This window comes from Saccharomyces kudriavzevii, assembly GCF_947243775.1.
Source record: "Saccharomyces kudriavzevii IFO 1802 strain IFO1802 genome assembly, chromosome: 3".
NCBI classification, from domain to species: domain Eukaryota; kingdom Fungi; phylum Ascomycota; class Saccharomycetes; order Saccharomycetales; family Saccharomycetaceae; genus Saccharomyces; species Saccharomyces kudriavzevii.
The window spans coordinates 1-12,293 of record NC_079274.1 but is presented as its reverse complement, the minus strand read 5'-3'; the positions used below and the strand labels follow the sequence as shown (position 1 = coordinate 12,293).

Below are 12,293 nucleotides of genomic sequence, written 5' to 3'. Positions count from 1 at the left end.
GTTAGTGCCCTGTGGCGGGTCGGCCGAAGCGCATCTTCTTTCGGCCGCACAATAGAGTCGAAACGAAGTTAAAGCAGGCGCCACTAATTGGGAACCAAACACTGAAGATGAAACTATAAAAGAAGCTGGAATATGCATTGCTTTTGATGTTGTTTAATGCTACTGAAATGAAGAAAGTATAAATCTGTTGACGAAAACGAAAAACTAAAAAATGCCTTATCCAGAAAAGTTCCAAGGTGTCGGTATATCCAACGCAGAAGATTGGAAGCACCCTACATTGGTGACTTTCGATCCTAAACCTTTTTGTGACCACGATGTTGATATTGAAATCGAGGCCTGTGGTATCTGCGGATCAGATTTTCACATAGCAGCTGGTAATTGGGGTCCAGTTCCGAAAAACCAAGTTCTTGGACATGAAATAATTGGTCGCGTGGTAAAGGTAGGTCCCAAGTGCCATACGGGAATAAAACTTGGAGACCGTGTTGGTGTTGGTGCCCAAGCTTTGGCATGTCTTGAATGCGAACGTTGCAAAAGTGATAATGAACAATATTGCACTATTGACCATGTTCTGACCATGTGGACGCCATACAAGGACGGCTACATCGCACAAGGGGGCTTTGCATCCCACGTGAGACTCCATGAGCATTTTGCTATTCCAATTCCAGAGAACATTCCAAGTCCATTGGCCGCTCCGTTATTGTGTGGTGGTATTACTGTGTTCTCTCCGCTATTAAGAAACGGCTGTGGTCCAGGTAAGAAGGTAGGGATTGTGGGTATCGGTGGTATTGGTCATATGGGTATTCTGTTAGCAAAGGCCATGGGTGCCGAGGTTTATGCGTTCTCGCGTGGCCACTCCAAGAAGGAGGACTCTATGAGACTTGGTGCTGATCATTATATTGCCACGTTAGAGGATAAGGACTGGACAGAAAAATACTTCACTACTTTGGATCTTCTTGTCGTCTGTTCGTCATCTCTGTCTGAGGTTAATTTTGACAGTGTCATAAAGGTGATGAAGATTGGGGGTTCTATAGTTTCTATTGCTGCTCCAGAACACGGTGAGAAACTTGTACTACAACCATTGGGCCTGATGGGAGTTTCAATCTCCAGCAGCGCTATTGGCTCCAGAAAAGAAATTGAACAACTGTTGAAGCTAGTTTCCGAAAAGAATGTCAAGATATGGGTGGAAGAACTTCCAATTAGCGGAGCAGGCGTTCATCAAGCTTTTACAAGAATGGAAAAAGGTGATGTCAAATATAGATTCACTTTAGTCGACTATGACAAGGAGTTCCATAAGTAGTGTACGTATATAGCTTACTATTCTCTGGAAATTTTTAAAGAAAGTCTTCGAATATATGCCACAGATTCATTTTTTACCATTGCGCAAGTGGGGCTAAAACGGTCGATTTTGTATATTTTGCGCATTATTTATTTGAGATTTGAGTAAATCACTGCAACACTAATGATTCTAATAACCGAGGACGGGCGATCGGCATGGCACATATTGGCTTTAACAATTATTCCAATGGTGTCTCTTTCCAAAGGTCATCGCGACAACTACTGGCTAGAGCCATCGTCGTTCACAGAAGAGGTGTTTTTTCATGGCGTATAGAACATACTAAACAACTTCTAAATCAGCCTGTTACCTTGGTATTGGTATGAATTGAGTGGCGGATGGGAGAAAACAGCTTAAGAACTTTCTACAAGAGTATTTATCGTTTCCACACTTTTCCGGACATTTGGATTTTTGGAAGTGATCTCAGTATATTGCTCCTGCAACGTGATGAACAATCGATGAAGACTACAACAGTGATGGCAGGGATGTGCATAGAGAAATGGAGACTTTACAATTACTCACAAAGATTTTGCCAATAGCTGTGCAGAATTCAACATTAGATACCAAAAACGATATTCAAGTTATTATATAAAAGTAAGAATATTCTAGACTCAGCTACTTTCAACCATCTCTCGAATTTATCCATAACATTGAGCCTCCTATATGAGCCTTCGAAATACAAAAGTTTCAAAGAGGTGTAACTAATAAGACCTAGAACGGATGTTATAGTTAGGAACTCGGGCTTCAAGACTTCAAATCTCGCTTGCTGAAAGTAGCAGTAATAGATCGAGTGATGAGCATATGGAATCATTTTTGGCAGTATTCATAGAGATTGAGGTGCACTTTGCAGTGACGGTCTTTGAACATTTTAGTTTGCCAAACAAGAATTGCCTCTCAAAGACTTACCGTACTTGAAAAGCACAAATGGAATTCCTGACAGGCCCAATGCGACAAACCCAACTAAGGAGGAACCCCAAGCGACAGGGTAGTGTTCAATGGCAAGGTTATTATACATTGCAGTGCCAAATAAAGGGAACGCACAAGCAAATAACGACCTTGCTAAGGCGCTGCCAGCAAAAACAGAAGCAACATAACAGGGATAACAAATGGCAAGATATGAAAATGAGATTTGGAAAAGAATGAACACTGCGAACATGAACAAAAACAGGGAGAATTCGACAAGCATCCAATGCACAGAAGCTGCCCAGCCAAATAAGAACAGTGATGAAGGGAATATTCAACCCACAGCCATATTTAACGGCAAAAGGGACTCCGGTTCGAATGTGCCACTATCAAATTTAGGATCAAAAACTTTTGTCTGAAAAATGTACAAGGCAAGATATCCAAATATGCAGCCGACAGTAAAGCCCATATACGCGACACCCATTTCAACCAAACTAAAACCGTAGAGATCAACAAACACTAGTGGGAATGATTCGAAGAATAAATACAAGGATCCATATAACAAAGCCATGTAGGCATCGAAACAAGCTACAATTTTCTCCCGGGCAATGATCCTGAACGGTCTCAAAACAGCTTCGAGAAAGAATTGCAACATATCAAGTCTCTCTTCGTCTTGCTGCTTAAGTGTACAGTATGCGTCTATGCCTGTCATTTTTTTTATCCTTCGGCATCTCCGGTAAAGTACGTTGTCTGCTAATGTTTCAGGAAGAAAGAAAAACAACATAACTAGATTTGCAGTAGCCATCCAAGTTAATAACCAAAAAATGTATCTCCAACCTTTTGCAACCATCATAGATGCTCCCAACAATGGGGCCACGATAGGAGCTAACACCGCACCAATGGACCATAGCCCTATCACCAAAGGAACTTTCTTTTCATCGCTGATGACGTCTCCAATGCTCGCTGCGCCAGTGGACAGAGCAGGTGATGAAAGCACGCCACTTATGAATCGCATGACAATAAGACCGCCTACGTTATCCACTGTTGCACAACCGATCTGGAACATAATAAACACGAATAACGTAATTATGTAAATAGTTTGCCTTCCTATGGTGGCAAATTCAGAAAAAGGCGCCAAGAAGATCGGTCCGATTCCGTAGCCCAAGACATAGATGGAAAGGTTCAATGTTGCGACCACGTGGCCGACCTTGAACTGCGACTGGATAGCTTGCTGGCCCGGAGTGTAGATCGAAGATCCCATGTACGTCACACATGTTAAAAATAAAACCTCGAACATGACGAAACCTTTCTTAAGGTTTGACCAATTGTGTGGGTGATCTGGATCATCAGGGTTGGTCCATTCCACCAAGAAGCATTCCCTCTTTGGGCTTAGAGCCCTCGAATCCGCATCTTCTTGGCTAAAACAGCCGGCCAGCTGAATGCTAGATGACGATGTAGAAGATTCGCGGGGGTTCTGAAATTCTACATCTACTAATCCGTCCATATCTTCAACGATGTTGAGTATATTAAAATACTCCAGCAAATCGACAAAAAACGTGTTTTTAAAATTGTTTAGGTAACCGGAACTTATTCACAATGTCTTGCCCGTCCATCGCTCTAAGTGAAGCGTACATTCAAATGTGCCGCATATACACATCAACCTTTTTCCCACTCCACTTATAGTCTATTGAATCAATCAATCGTCTACTGTTAACGTCAGAAATTTAGCGCCGTCATAGTCGGTCGACTATGCCTGACCACTTATTCGCATCCTGTTTCGTGGGTTAACATTATCAACAATACATATGTGACTACCTATGAGTTTCATTCAATTTTGATTTCGTACCGGTGGTGGCACCGTTTATAAGAAGGTAGAAACTGCGTTTTCTTTTCTTCGTCTTCTTTCTCTTGTGTTTCCTAGTTTGCATTTCTTATTCTCGAGCTCGGAGAGAGAAGAAGATAGTAGGATTTAACGGTAAAATATGTCGAAGTCATACCCTGAACCGGTGAAACTGGGAAATTCAGGCCTAAAAATATCACCTATTTTGGTGGGTTGCATGTCCTATGGGTCCAAGGATTGGGCTGAATGGGTCATTAATGAGAAGGGAAAAATCTTTGAGATCCTAAAGCACTGCTACGATGGTGGTATGAGGACCTTTGACACTGCTGATGTGTATTCTAATGGTTTAAGTGAACGTATCCTGGGGGAGTTTTTGAAGCATTATAAAATCAAAAGAGAAACTGTTGTTATCTTAACGAAGGTCTATTACCCTGTAGATGAGAGCCTAGAGCTTACACACTTTGGAAAAGTCAGTGAATTTGACATGCTTGGACTGGTCAATCAATCAGGTCTGTCTCGCAAACATATACTTGAGGCCGCAAAGAATTCTGTTGAAAGACTAGGAACTTACATCGATGTCTTGCAGATCCACAAATTGGATCACGATACACCAATGGAAGAGATTATGAAAGCCCTAAATGGTGTCGTGGAGCTGGGGTATACTCGGTATATTGGTGCTTCTTCAATGTTGGCTACTGAATTTGCTGAGTTACAGTTTATTGCAGAAAAACGTGACTGGACCAAGTTCATATGTTCACAGTCATGTTACAGTCTTCTGTATCGTGAAGATGAACGTGAATTGATTCCATTTGCCAAGAAACATGGGATAGGTCTAATACCTTGGTCTCCTAACGCCAGAGGTATTTTGACAAGACCGCTCAATCAGGCAACAGATAGAAAGAATTCAGATCCCACGTTTAAAAGATTGAAGTTTGACTGTCTCGAATCCCATGAGAAGGGGATCGTTAACCGCGTGGAAGAACTTGCGAAAAAGAAAGGTATCTCAATGGCTATGGTGTCCATTGCCTGGGTTTTGAGTAAAGGCGCTTGCCCCATTGTTGGATTGAATTCTATTGAAAGAGTGGATGAGGCTATCAGGGCAGTGAATGTGCAGTTGACTGAAGAGGAGATTCAATATTTAGAAGAATTATACAAGCCAACGTACTTGAAATATTAGCTAGATAGTAGGAATTATATTTTTATTTTTCGTAAGAAATAATGAGCTTAGATTATTCAACCAAGTGCCCAGCACTACGCCTTTTTGTGCATTTTAGTAGGCCCCAACAGCAGACATAGTTGCGAATTTGCAAGAAATAATATTATATATTGATCTTCAAGCAATCTATATATTTATGCTTTTTTCGTGGAGAGATGATTTTCGTATAACAGCTGGTCTGGTGATTCCGGGGTTATTTCAGACAACCAAATTCTCGGCTATGCATTAATTAAGAAAGTGGTAAAGGTGGAATCCACACGCCACACAGGGATAAAATTGGTGGACCGTATTGGTGTTGGTTCTACAGTTTTGGTGTGTCTTGTATGAGAACGTTACGACGCACCATCACATTATACCAACATTGTAATGAGCCGGCCACATAATATTCTTGCAGGCCAGATTACGAAATACCAACAAGACAACTTAATCACACATAACGAAAATATAGAATCCGATTCAAGCGTTCCCATCATGATGCTTTTGAAGGTACCAAAAGAAGATAACAACTGCTGATGGCAACCCAACGAGATGGAGAAAACATTGTCTAGAAGATCCAGACTGCGGCTGGTTTGCCTACAATGTAAGCGAATCAAACGGAAGTGCGACAAATTACGTCCTGTTTGCTCACGATGCCAGCAACATTCATTAGAATGTAAATATGAAGACAGCGCAGATCTATCTTCCAAAGTCATAGCAAGCGGCTTTTCCAGTCCCAAGACTCCTCATGCATCAAATAGTGAATACCAGTCGGGACTCAAAGGGTCTGCCTTCAGATGCTCCTTGCAAGTACCAGAAGGTGTTATTAATACAACGTTGTCAATATGGAATGCGGAAGATATGCTTGTCATTGTAGGGCTAGTAACATTTGTGGATTATCCGTTTGCTGCGCATAGTTTGTCTCAACACGATCAATATGTCAGAGCACTCTGTGCCTCGCTGTATGGCATGACACTGATTGACTTTAGCAACTATGCTAATGGTATTCCTTTTGAGGACTCTTCAAGGCGTATACTAGGCCCATTGTCGTTCATTGAAAAGGCTATTTTACGACGTATAGAACACAGTAAGCTATTTCGAGTTCAACCTAGCGCCCTAGGGATGTTGTACAATGGGTGCTCAATCGAAGAAGATAATTCAGTAGCTTTTCTGCCCTCACTAGTTGCTGAAATCGAAGGAGTGCTGGTGCAGAAGAAGGACTGTGAAATACTGTTAAAGTGCTTCTACGAGAATATTTACCCTTTCTATCCCTTTATGGACATTACACTCTTCGAGAGCGACCTCGGTACATTGCTTCTGCAAGATGACGATAATCGCTGGAAAATCAACACTGAAGGAAAACATGTCCGCAAAAAAGTAGAAACTTTGTCGTTACTCACAGTGATCATGGCTATGGCTCTGAAGCATTCAACATTGGATGCCGATCTTCTTTCTATGGTAAAAGCAAATACCTCTGAAACCTCCACAAAACTGACCCTTTTATGTCACAGACTGCTATGCCTGCTGGATGTGTTTCGTTATCCAAATGAAAGTACATTTACTTGCCTTTTATACTTCTATGTTTCAGAACATTTGGATCCTGGAAGTCCTGATTGTGTACTGAATCAAACTAACCTGCTCACTCTCAACCATCTCTCAAACTTGTCCATAACACTGGGTCTTCAGTATGAGCCTTCGGACTACAAACGTTTCAAGGACTCGTCACTGATGAGACATAGGCGCATGCTATGGTTAGGAATCCAGTCATTAAAGTTTCAAATTTCACTTGCTGAAGGTGATAGTGATAGATCGAATGGTGAATATATGGAACTATTTCTAGCGAATTTCGAGGAGGTGGAAGCTACTTCAGAGGATGAAAAAAGTCTCGTGGGTGAATTGAACATGCGACTGCATGACGTTACGTGGAACAAGTACAAATTGCACGTTATTCTGAGCAAATTAGTGTCGAGTTGCTCTTCGATTATACGGCATCCGCAACTTTTTGAAGTTTTGGAGAACATCAAGAGATTGGAAGATTTCATGAGTGATAATTTTGCCACAGGTTTGATTTACCAGTCTTTTAAAGAAAATAAATTGAATACGATAAAGCTTGGCAGAGATACGCTACTTAATACCAAGGATGTGGAGAAGACTGAAATATTCTTGACCAATATCGTGGGGCGTGCATGCATTTTTAATATTCTTGATGTGCTATCGTTGTATTTCGAGAAAAAGTGTATCGTACATTGGGAAGAATATGAAAAGAATTACCATTTTCTTACCTCGAGAGGGTTTGATGCGTACTTGGAACTGGCAGGCCTGGTATCAGATTACCTTGATACCAGATTTGAAAAGAACATTCCACAGGAGCATGGCTACATCATCGACAAACAGATATGCTTTATTCTTGTGAGGATATGGATGTTCCAATGCCGTATTTTGTTGAGGTGTTCTTACAAACAAGAAAGCCTAGAAAAGCTGTCGCCTTCTAATGTACCTACTGATAGCAGAGAGAAAGAAAATGAGATGACTGACGTTTTAGCAAGACTTGTTCAACATGTTCGTAACCAAATGGCGCATTTAGTGGATCTAGCCAGAGAAAAGCTTCAGGATAGTTACTTTTGCGCTTACCAAACTGTTCCCATGTTTAAGTACATTGTGTATTTGGTTGACATGGGCAGCCTAGTGTCTGCAACAAACGAGCTTTGGGAAAAGGTTACCGGTGAAAGCGAAATACCGCAAAAAGTACAACAAGCCGTGAGATTGAAATGGGGACTGGACTGTGACAATTCTAAAAGGATCAAACAGAATTTAACGAACAGCCAGTGTTTGGAAAGTTTTAACCAAATCCTGTTATGTCAGATGGAGGATGCAGTTCTTTCCAGCCCTTTTGGAAAAAAATCCAATGCCGCCATGTCCGGAAATATAACTGAAGAAATTTTCAATATCAGTGAGGAAGAGGCTTTGAATCAACTGTTGGAAAACGGCAATTTTGATGCGTTCTGGGAGTTGTTGGGCGAAAATCTGACCGATATGCCCTCTTTGTAACACTACAATATTTGAAAAGGCCAGAAAACAACTACGAAAAACAGTGTCACAGTCCATATTTTGTTCAGTGTTTCGAAGCATGTCAAGAGCAAAGGGCTTTTCGCGTTCCGTAGTATCTCTTCTTGCGTGCTTGTTAACTTTCTAAAATTAGCACGGCTGTGTGGCAGGAGGAATGTGGTGGTTGTGCGTAAGTAAGTATCCCGGCCGTGCCTCTATTGCGATCGGCCGGGATTTCCTGCATGCGCAAAATAGACTAAGGTTACCCACGATATTGGGAAATGTATGTAATAGCAACAACGCATTTTGCGGTGGGTAGAAAGATCTCATCTTCCACCTGCTGAGTGACGATCTAACAAATCCATTTCATTTTTTTTCGATCACTTAAAATAGGCGCTATTCCTCATGCCTAAAGGGTTGGGGCCCGCATCTAGCGAGATAGGACGTTTTAGCGTTCTTTCTGAGACTGCAGATACTAGATTATCACCATTAGTTTTGGGAGGAACCACATCATCGGATTTTTTGGACTCAACGAACAAGAAGCGCTTTTAAGCTGCTTGATGCTTTTTACGAAGCATGTTGAAACTTCATTGATGCCGCAAATAATTATGAAAACGAGCAGTGGGAAGAATGGATTGGTGAGTGGACAAAGTCGAGAAAGCTGCGTGAAAAAATTGTTATATGTACTAAGTATGCTGGAGATTACAAGAAGTGCGAAGCAGATGAGGGTAAAAGCGCCAACTACTGTGGTTACCACCAAAAACACAGTTTACATGTGAGTGTGAGAGATTCTCTCCACAAATTGCAAACTGATTGGATTGATATTCTTTATGTTCACTGGTGTGATTATATGAGTTCTACTGAGGATGTTATGGGCAGTCTGCACATTCTTGTGCAGCAGAGTAAGGCTCTCTACTTGGGCGTATCTTATACACCTGCATGGGTCGTGTCTGCTGCAAATTACTACGCTACCTCTCACGGGAAAACTCCCTTCAGCATCTATCAAGGTAAATGGAATCTGTTGAATAGGGACTTTGAGCGTGAGATTATTCCAATGGCTAAGCATTTTGGTATGGCTCTCGCTCCATGGGATGGGATGGGAGGCGAAAGGTTTCAGAGTAAAATCAGTATGGAAGAACCGGGGAAGAATGAACAAGGCGTGTGTCTTTTGTACCTCCGAATAAACAGGTGCGGAAATTAAAATTAGTGAAGCATTAGCTAAGGTTGCTGCGGCCCATGGCGCTGATTTTTTTACTGCTATTGCAATTGCCTATGTTCGCTCTAAATCGAAACACGTTCTCCTGCTGATTGGAGGAAGAAAAGTTGAACACCCGAAACAGAACATTAAAACTCCAAGTATCAAGTTGGCGCCAGAACAGATGGAATATCTGGAAAGCATTGTTCCTTTTGACATTAGGTTTCTCAACACTTTTATCATGTTAAATACATTAACTCAAAAGTATGGTACGAGTAATGTTTGAATAAAGTTTTAGTTATGGACTACACAAAAAGAGCGCAAAATTTCAAATTCATTAATGTAAGAAATTCTGGTCTCCATATATCGAGGTAATGATATTATGTCTTTTGCTCATACATAGCTTACAAAAGAGTTCAATATTTTTACTACATGGTACCATAAAAGATAGATAGCACTTCCATCCGTGAACATACTATGCTTGGCAGTGCGTACATGTTTATGCAAGTATATGGAGTTGGTAGTTACCTTGATACAATGTTAAAACACAGTCGTCTACACTGCCTATATAGCCATGTATTCCTAAATATATGGTTTGTGTAGTATGACCGCGCACATTCTTCGTGGCGGATAAAACTTTCAACAACCCATATAACCCGGATTATAATTTTCTCTAATTTGAACAGTAGCAATATTACCATGCAACTCTAAAGTCGAGAGCCCTTGGCGTTTCTGCAGGAGTGATGAAGACCTATTAGCCCCTTTAGAAAGCGCTCTAAAGGTATATTCCCCCCAGCAAACTGCTAATGAGGGGTGAGCAATCATGCCAGATCAGTTAAAGCTGCTTTCATCCGTCTAACGAAGATGATAGAGAGGAATGTAGAACAAGAACATGAATGGGACTGTGTGACGGTCCCATTTATCTGGATCTGAGTTACGACTGTCAGAAGCTGAGGTGCGTTTTTTGAGCCAGATTCCAGCCAACGCAATATTAAGCTGCAATTGCATACCTCAACTATCCAATAAAAAAATACAACAAGATGGCATATGCATTGTTAACAAATAGCAAGATAGAAGAAGAGTAAGAATGTGAATGTATCACAACGTCCGCATGATTAGGTGCTATTATTAACTTATAATTCATGATGATATTATATAGGATCATACATTGGAGGGTGTATTATTGTAGTATTCATATACACATAACACATTACTACTATAGGATTATATGAGCTGAAAGTATGATGATATTAGGAACAAGCAGTATTAAAAGTGCTAACCCAAAGGCATGATATGAGTAATGCTTCAGAAGTATTTCAGAAACGTATACAAAGAGACCATGTACTGGTAATATTAAATCCACGAGTTCCTAAGACACCTAATCTTTATGTACAGAGGGAGTAATTCTGTATTTTTTACATTTGGATAACGTACAGAATGTCCCAATATCAGGTTAGCATAAATAATATATTAAACAGTCCTACATATTGTATCTCACCTCATAGAGAGCACCTTACATTGAAGTATCATGAGATATGTAAGGGGTTCATAGCGTACATTGTAGGGTAATGAGTACAATATAATATAATTAATTTATGGGATATTTTTATGTTTTGATGATTTCAGAGGTGAAATTTTGTGATTATAATAAATATATAATATAATGAATGAATGGACAGAATGTGGCAAAAGACGTTATATTAGATGCGATCAAGTGCATTTTATATGATATTTGGTGCCATAGAATATTTTATGAACGCTAAAATGCGAATAAACGTGGGATTTATGCGTAAATGACACAGGATGTCAAACGCTAGGTAGGTGCCGTGTATGGTGATATAGAGCAGTAACCATGGTGATTGAGTGAGAGATGAGGATGAGAAGCAGCGTTGCAGTAGGGTTAGAGAAGAGTGGTGTATTCTTAGCATCCATAGACGTATGTGGTGATGATAGCTAGAGGCGGTTAGAGATGGGATGGGGGGGGGGGGGGGGGGTGGAATGATAGGGTACAAAGACAATGGGTATGATTTTACGTGTGAATGTTTACGTTTGATTGTTTCATATGATTCTTTAGATGTGATTTTTTTAGATGTGAACACTTACATATAGTTGACGTAAGGAATTGTGGTCTAGTCTTTGTGACATCACGTAGTGAATATATTGGATGTCCTCTTATAGTATCTATGTAAAACATATATAGTATTGCATCTCCATTTAGGAAGTACAATACGTTCTATATAATATTATTCCATACGACCACGTATTGATGACTCATCGTATAAGTCATCCAAGTATTAAATGGGAAGTACTCATACATTTCGCGTTATCCCATTTAACATATTCAGGGTAACATTAGAGGGAGTTCTTAGAGTCTGTTCAAGTTGAGGATAGGGTAATGGCAAGGTGAGTGAGTGTGGTATTTATGGTAGTGGTGATGATGGAATTGTTTATGGTAGTGATGATGGTGATATGATAGTGATGGTAATGGTGCAATAGTGATGGGTGTTAGCTTTAGCATTAGTAGAGTGTGTGGGTGTGTGTGGGTGTGTGTGTGGGTGTGTGGTGTGGGTGTGGGTGTGTGGGTGTGGGTGTGGTGTGTGTGGGTGTGGGTGGGTGTGTGTGTGGGTGTGGGTGTGGGTGTGGGTGTGGGTGTGTGTGTGGGTGTGGTGTGTGTGGGTGTGGGTGTGGGGTGTGGGTGTGTGGGGGGTGTGTGTGTGGTGTGTGTGTGGGTGTGGGTGTGGGTGTGGTGTGTGGGTGTGGGTGTGGGTGTGGGTGTGGTGTGTGG

General features: G+C 41.0%; 4 protein-coding genes across 4 annotated transcripts; 3 read left to right on the top strand and 1 right to left on the bottom strand.

Annotated features, from left to right (window-relative positions):
* Window positions 1-211: 211 nt before the first annotated feature.
* Window positions 212-1,297, top strand: ADH7 (NADP-dependent alcohol dehydrogenase; the record flags this gene model as incomplete). Its single annotated transcript, XM_056231170.1, has 1 exon — window positions 212-1,297. The coding sequence occupies one exon, from the start codon at window positions 212-214 to the stop codon at window positions 1,295-1,297; it is 1,086 nt and encodes a 361-aa protein (XP_056086290.1).
* Window positions 1,298-2,570: 1,273 nt separating this feature from the next.
* SKDI03G0030 (uncharacterized protein) lies at window positions 2,571-3,740 on the bottom strand (the record flags this gene model as incomplete). The annotated part of the gene is made up of 1 exon (XM_056231159.1): window positions 2,571-3,740. One exon carries the CDS (start codon window positions 3,738-3,740, stop codon window positions 2,571-2,573), a length of 1,170 nt encoding a protein of 389 aa, XP_056086289.1.
* A 478-nt stretch (window positions 3,741-4,218) lies between these two features.
* On the top strand, window positions 4,219-5,253 carry SKDI03G0020 (aldo/keto reductase; the record flags this gene model as incomplete). Its single annotated transcript, XM_056231147.1, has 1 exon — window positions 4,219-5,253. One exon carries the CDS (start codon window positions 4,219-4,221, stop codon window positions 5,251-5,253), a length of 1,035 nt encoding a protein of 344 aa, XP_056086288.1.
* Window positions 5,254-5,820: 567 nt separating this feature from the next.
* On the top strand, window positions 5,821-8,316 carry RDS1 (Rds1p; the record flags this gene model as incomplete). The annotated part of the gene is made up of 1 exon (XM_056231136.1): window positions 5,821-8,316. The coding sequence occupies one exon, from the start codon at window positions 5,821-5,823 to the stop codon at window positions 8,314-8,316; it is 2,496 nt and encodes an 831-aa protein (XP_056086287.1).
* Window positions 8,317-12,293: the final 3,977 nt, after the last annotated feature.